General features: G+C 44.7%; 1 protein-coding gene across 5 annotated transcripts in view; it reads right to left on the bottom strand.

The window, feature by feature from the left end:
* Positions 1–2,544: 2,544 nt before the first annotated feature.
* UGT8 (UDP glycosyltransferase 8) overlaps positions 2,545–6,728 on the bottom strand; it is a 34,971-nt gene continuing 30,787 nt past the window's right edge. For 4 of the 5 annotated variants that reach the window (XM_015624597.2, XM_015624599.2, XM_015624598.3 and 1 more), the window contains exons 5-6: positions 5,899–6,118; positions 4,575–4,938 (exon numbers count right to left, since the gene is read on the bottom strand). In XM_015624597.2, the coding sequence (XP_015480083.1) occupies positions 4,575–4,938; positions 5,899–6,118 (584 nt within the window). Of the gene's footprint in view, positions 4,939–5,898; positions 6,119–6,728 lie in introns of all 5 variants that reach the window. The other variant, XM_033513626.1, reaches the window with a different exon arrangement.

Genomic DNA, 6,728 nt, shown 5'->3' with positions numbered 1-6,728 from the left:
GAGCCAAAAGCAACAAAAAAGCAAAAGCTAAATAAACATTTCTTTCAACAAGAAGCTCATGGGTGAGGCCTGAAGTGTTGAAAGGTCTTATCTGTAGCGAAATCCCATGTCCAAACTTAAATGTGGGCTTGGAAACGCTCCCTGGGGCGAGGCTGCCTCCACCCAGGAGCCAACAGAGCCCGGGCAGGACATACAGGATAGACAGGAGCTTTCCATACCAGCAGAACTGGGAGGCAGCTATTGGAACAGCTTCTGGCAGAGTTACCCTGTCCCCAGGTGAGTTATCCTGGAAAGCAGAACCAGGAGGGCAGGGAAAGGCCCAGGGGGCTTTGGGGAAATGGAAAATCCACACCTGGCAAGCTCAAAAACTTAGACAGAGTAAAAATGCTGCTGAGAAAGACTGATGTACCAAAAAGGGAAAACACAGAAACATCTAGGAAAAGATCCATAAAAGCATAAAAAAAGCAGGGCACAACAGAGTAGAACCTCTTGCAGCTGCAGGCAAATGTGTTAATTCCTTACTGAACTCTATTTTCCAAAATGAAAGATCCTCTATAAAAGAGAACACTGAATATATTTATGTATACAGCTATGCTCCTTAAAAGTAACTTCCCTCTTTTATGAGATCTAGGAAGACTTGTTTTCCCCCTAACAATTAAAACTTGTAGATACTAAATTGCAACTTTGACTGTTAGCTTGTTCTAAGTGATTCTTAAGTATGCAGGAATGTAGTAAAATATTTCTAAAAATAAAGCTCTGGTAAAATTTGATCACTGCACAACAAAATGACAAAGGAAACGAGACCAAGAGATGCACAGCAAAGTAACACTGTCTCCATTACCCCCAGTACAGAAATGCACAAATTGAGATTATTTCAGTCTCTTAGTCTGGAACAAAAGTGTCTGTAGGTATTGCCTGCATTAAGATTATCTGGCTGCCAAAAATCTCTGTGCTCACCTGCACAAGGCCAAGCCTGTGTTGTTTCTGGCCTTAGCAACTATTCCCCCCACCAGCTGTTACTCCCAGAGATCGCATGATTTCATGAAAACATAATTATATTGATACATAATTATACCTAACAAGTACCATGCACAGCGCGATTCCACTAAGTCAGTGCTTCTCTTTTCCACAGACCAGCATTCCTAAACCAGGGAATGCTGCTGTTTGTGCCTCAAAAAGCCACCTGACAGGCTGGAATCCTTCATTCCCTGCCCACACTGCTCTTTTGGGGAGCAATTCCTGAATTGGCTCAGTAGCAACCCAAGGAAGGTTCAGCATTCCTGATCTGTTCATTTCCTTCACCACTGCTTAACACCTGAGGAATGAAAGCCTCATGTACCTAAACAATTGGATGATTCTATCCCCTGCTCTAATAGTAAATTCCAGAATAGGAGTTTCCAAGATTTCCCTAAATACCGTTCAACCTTCCATCCATCTCCTCGGTGTGTGAGGAACACAATCTTCTCTACCCAATTTCTGTTTCGTTACAGAGCAACCAGGAATGCCCAACATCACAAGTTCCATCATTTTACAGCAAAACGAGATCCCGCATTTGCTGGCTTCTGCTGGAGAAAACACAGACACATCCACAAATAAATCAGGTTTGTAACTTTCAAATGGTGTGATTTTCACTAGGATAAGCAAGGCCCAACTGTGGCATTTCCCAATCAGTGGAAGAGCACTGTCTTGGAAGATGAATTCAGTTTCTTTCAAGCATCTTCCCTGTTCAATAACTAACATTTATCAGAGGGGTGACTGAAGCCTCGGTCCTGATATCGTGATGCAGTCTGGAGCTACACATGGATTTTTAAACCCCTTTTTTAACATTCCTTCAGCCATCTGGCTGGTTTCAACACTGGCTGGGCACCAACAGCCATCACTGCTCGATTCTGTGCCTGAAACACAAGAACAATTTGCTTGCTGGGTGGTGAAAGGGAGATGGAAATAACCACAGTAACAGCTTGTGCTTGAACTCTGAAGAAAGTTGAAACACAACAGGTATTTCTAGAGATGAGGTGGATCAGAGTCATGGGGGATTTGGCAATACAATTAAGGCAGCAACTGCCTCTTCTTGGAAAAGAATTGCAGCACTTTGTACCTACACAGAGACTGCTCAAGACATCCATCATCTCACCTAACATGGCTGTGAAAAGCCTTCCAGCCCTGCTCCTGAGGGGATGAGCTCACCACATCCAGGAAAACAACCAAACCAAAACCACTGCGCCACGTACGGCCGCCAACTCCAAAAGACGTGACTTCTCGCTTCAAACAAACATAATTAACCATTTTCTTTTTGTATTTAAAGCTCCTACAGGAAATGGAGCTACACTCACAAAAAACAGCATTATTTTTGTTTTCAAATACATATACTGCACCACATGGAACACTGAGAAGTTGTGTGTACCCCAACAAGCACCCACACTTCCGTACAAACACTGAGAAGTTGTGTGTACCCCAACAAGCACCCACACTTCCGTACACACGCACACGGTGTGGAGACAACCGGCATTCGGTCTGAACAAAAATATACTTGCAACAACAGAATTTCTCTATTAAATCCATGTTTATTGCTTAAGTTTTATCACAGTGGAGATTAAATTATGCTTAATCATCCGGTCAGTGCTTTTGTACCTTCTTGAATGCCAAAAAAACCCCCACATTCTAAACCAAGTCATTCATACACTCGAAGTCTTCTCACCATCCCACCATTCATCGCCTCTGTGTGCTCCTGTAGTTGCCACGGGCTGCGAGATTGTAAAAAGGTATAGCTAAAGAGGCTTATATTTATAATACCATTTTTTTTTTTTGTTTTATCTTCAAGTATTCAGAGAGCAGCACGAGTAGCCGCCCTGCGTATTAGAAACGTATCTGCACTGTTATTTATTGCTGTAGGACCGAGGCTCCTGATGGAATGGTGATGAAATATTGCATCACTGTGTATGAAGATGAGCTCAGCATCCCGTCATCATCCCAACTCCTCCCATGTTAGTGAGCGACACAAGGCAAAAAACGGGCTTCCCTCCTTTCTCTTTCAGCCACGGCACCTCCAACTACAAATAAATAAAGCGTACACTCACAACGTGTGTAGTGCAAATTCCAAGTAAACAGAATGACATGGAAATAAAACTCAGAGTTGCCAACTTTGGTTCAGCAGGGCAAGCAACGATTCCACGGCCGGCATTCCCGCCCCGGGAGCGCGCGCCACCGCCGGCGTCCCGTGTCGGCGACAATGATTGAAGGAGATGGTTGGAGGGCAGAGGAGGGGGACAGGGGGCCACCTCTGCACTCGCCAGGTGGCCAGGCCTCACCCCACACACATCCCCCACCAGCCCCGGGCAGGACTGCTGGACACCGCCCGCGGCGCGGAATTCCTATTGGCAACTAGGCGGAACATGGATTGCGTGGCCCAGACTAATAGAAGGTAATATTTCTGTTTTTCCAGATACAACCATTGAAAGAGAACATCTACAACATTGCGATTCAGAAAGAACTTAATGAGAATTAACAGGAAAGACATTCAACTCTGGGGTGGGGGCGCGAGGGGAGCGCTGTGTGGGGGTTGTTGCCTTGAAACAAACCCCCAGGAGCGGTTCCAGTCTGCACAGCTCTGGGCCAATTACAAAACCTTCTGCACTAAGCACAGGGCTTGGTTTTTACAAGTTCCTTTTTTCTTTTTTCCTTTTTTCTTGCTCTTTTGTTTTGTTGTTTCACTTATTTTTCTTCATTATGCAAAACCTACTTCCCACACAGCCCTATTTGGAACTGAAATAAGACTCCCTAATAATTTCGTGGCATCAATTCTGTATGCAGAGAAAGGCGACAAATCAAAATTTGTCTCGGTTAAAGTTAGGACGCACTGTGGACTTGCTCAGAACCCTTTTCTCCAAAGTACTGGTAGCGAGCAGAAGAGTCATGCAGCTTTATCAGTAAAACAAATACATATTTTTGCCATTTTTCTTCAGTGCTCATTGAGATTATTTATTTTGTTTTTAATTTTCCTTTTAACCTCTGTGTTGTCAGTCCACAACTTGCTATTTCTCGCCTAAAGACTGGGGGAAATCCTTTGTGTTTTCAACAGCATTCTTGTACACAACGGGTTGAAACCTTCCACAAAGGAAACACAGAACTAGCACTAGAGAGTTGTCTCAGCTAAAAGGATGGAGATATTAAAACGATAAAAAAATAAAAGGAGAACACCTCTGCAAATAAAAAGAAACCTCTCCTCCTTTGGGACACACACACTGAGCTTTTAAAAGCTGAAAATTCATAAATACGGTCATTGTATAGAACTTTAGAGAATTAAGGCTTCTAAAAACTTCAGTGCCAAAATAACCTCTCTGCATCAGTATTAAGAATAAAATATTTTCCATTTTAGGTTGTGCTTGCCTTTTTTTTTTTCTTTTTTTTTTTCAAGACTTCTCTTAGTTCTGTAGAATTTTGTCACATAATATTACATACTGAAGGGGAGTGTTAGAACTGCTTACTGAGGTTTTAAGTAGTTGTTAGACTAAAGTTACAGCGATAAAATTCGATTACTGATCTGATTCATTGCTACTTTACACGGGGCTGTTGGCTCATTTCACCTTTTTTTCATGCTTAATGTGGCCGTTCCTTCTATACTTGCCATTGGGGATCCCATTCTGGTAGTGTCCATTAACAGCGCTATGTTTGTCATTGCACCAGAGATGTTTGCTCTGCTTGCAGATTAATTTGGTCATCCTGGCCAAAACATAGTAAAGTAAGGCAGCACCCACTAGCAGGACCAAGGCAATATCCAGTAAGAAATACTGAAAGAGGGAGATGCTGTAAACGGCGGCACGGAGGTGCTGGGCTCCGTTGTGGCGCAGGATGTAATTGATCCAGTACACAGTCCGGTTCACGGGGTGTCCAGGCTGGTCCTTGTGGATCTCCGACAGCCTCTGCGCCCGCTGCCGGTAGCTGGGGGGAGGAAAGCAAACAAGGAAGAGAGGAAAAAGCTGTCATCTCCTGCCCTTGTGCAACTCACACCGGAGAAATGCAGAGCAGCCAGAAACCCGGGGCTGATTTTGCAATAAACCATTTCCACCTGGCTCCAGGGTTTCGCCCAAAGCTTTTGGTTTTTCAACCCGGCAGCTGACCCCCTTCAAATCCTTCCTCTCCTGGCTGCGGGGTCGACAGGTCATTTACACAGCACTTGCCTTTACACCGAGGATAATTGCACAAGGGGAAGGTGGTGAAACTCATGTTATCGAGGCTGCTATCAGCATTCCCCCACTCTCTGCTGCTGCAGATTGACAGCAATCTCCTTTCCCAGAAAGATTCAGCTCCCATGAAAGCAAGAAGCATCAACAGCTCCAGATTTAGGGATAGCCCACTTCAATACCCTGCCAGCTAACCCCTCGCTCTTATTCATCTGGATATGAGAGGTATTACAAGCCAGAAAAAGAACATAACACCTCAAATCATTTCATTTTTTCTTATAAAATCACAGAACTTCAAGTCCCTCTTTCTGAATGCCACCCCATTTCAGCTACAACCCAAACCATGTACGTGTATCTTGCTCCAGGCCCCGCAGGCAGCACCACGGCCACACTGCTCACGTGGAGTAATCAAGACAGACACCAAGGGAACCTCGGCGTGCAACAGAGAATAAGTCAGGACAGGTTTGTTTCCATAACCTCTGTGCCCTCCACATGGCAACTGCTACCAAGAGCAAGTGAGACAATTGAGTTTTGGTGCTGAGCAACGTGCCCAGCACCCACACAGAAACCTCAGCTGTTGGGTAATCCTGAGAAACGGGACAAACACCCAGACTTGCCTCAAGTGTAGGTACAAATGACAAAACACAGTTTTTTTTTCCCCCCGCTGCACCAAGGCTTCATATCCATATTCATGCACAAACACTTGCTCATTCCATACCTGGGGTCATTGATAACTTTGACTAGGGCTTCGTACAGCTCGCTCTCAGTCATGGTCTTCCAGTTGAGCAGTATTCCCATGCCTTTGGCCTGCACACGGGTCATGGTATCGTAGTGGTCTCCAAAGAGGGGAATGCCCACCACTGGGACCCCGTGGTACATGGTTTCAAAAATGCTGTTCAAGCCTCCGTGACTGAGGAAAGCTTTAATGTTAGAGTGACCTGCAACCACAAGGGGCACGAAGGTTACAAAATGCACTCCTGCCTCCTTTGTATTAAGCTACCCAAGCACCTGGGTATGACAAATTTATCACCACTCTTCTACAGCTGCAGCTCCAGCTGGTAAAAAGGACTGCAGCCTGTTCTGAAGTTCTGCCTTAACCCACTCTGCTGAAATTCCTCACACATTAAATCATTTCTTTACACACAGAGAAAGAGAAACAGCAGCCAAAGCAAAGAAAATTCTCATTTGTATGAGGCATGTAAAGTGATTAATGGAGTAATTATTAAGTATTGCCTGCTCCTGAGCAGCTGCAGGTGGTGACTCCAGCAGGTTCAGCAGTACTCCTGGAGCACAGTTTTGTACAGAATTAACTAGTTTAACGGCAGGACAACCCATGTCACTCTCCTAAAGCTTCACGTGCCCTTACTTGAGGTTAGCAAGGCCTGACAATCACAGCAACAGCCTCATGTGATGGAAAAAGCAGCCTGCCTCAGAGCAATCCTGTAACCAAAACAAATCTACCTGCTATAGGAGTCACCTGCCTAATCACTACCTTGTGGGAAATTCTCCGGCTCACACACACACACTGATGTTTAATGCACTCATCAG

This window comes from Parus major, chromosome 4 (assembly GCF_001522545.3).
Source record: "Parus major isolate Abel chromosome 4, Parus_major1.1, whole genome shotgun sequence".
Taxonomy (NCBI): domain Eukaryota; kingdom Metazoa; phylum Chordata; class Aves; order Passeriformes; family Paridae; genus Parus; species Parus major.
Note: the sequence above shows the minus strand (reverse complement) of the source record. Positions and strands in the feature narration are given on the sequence as shown.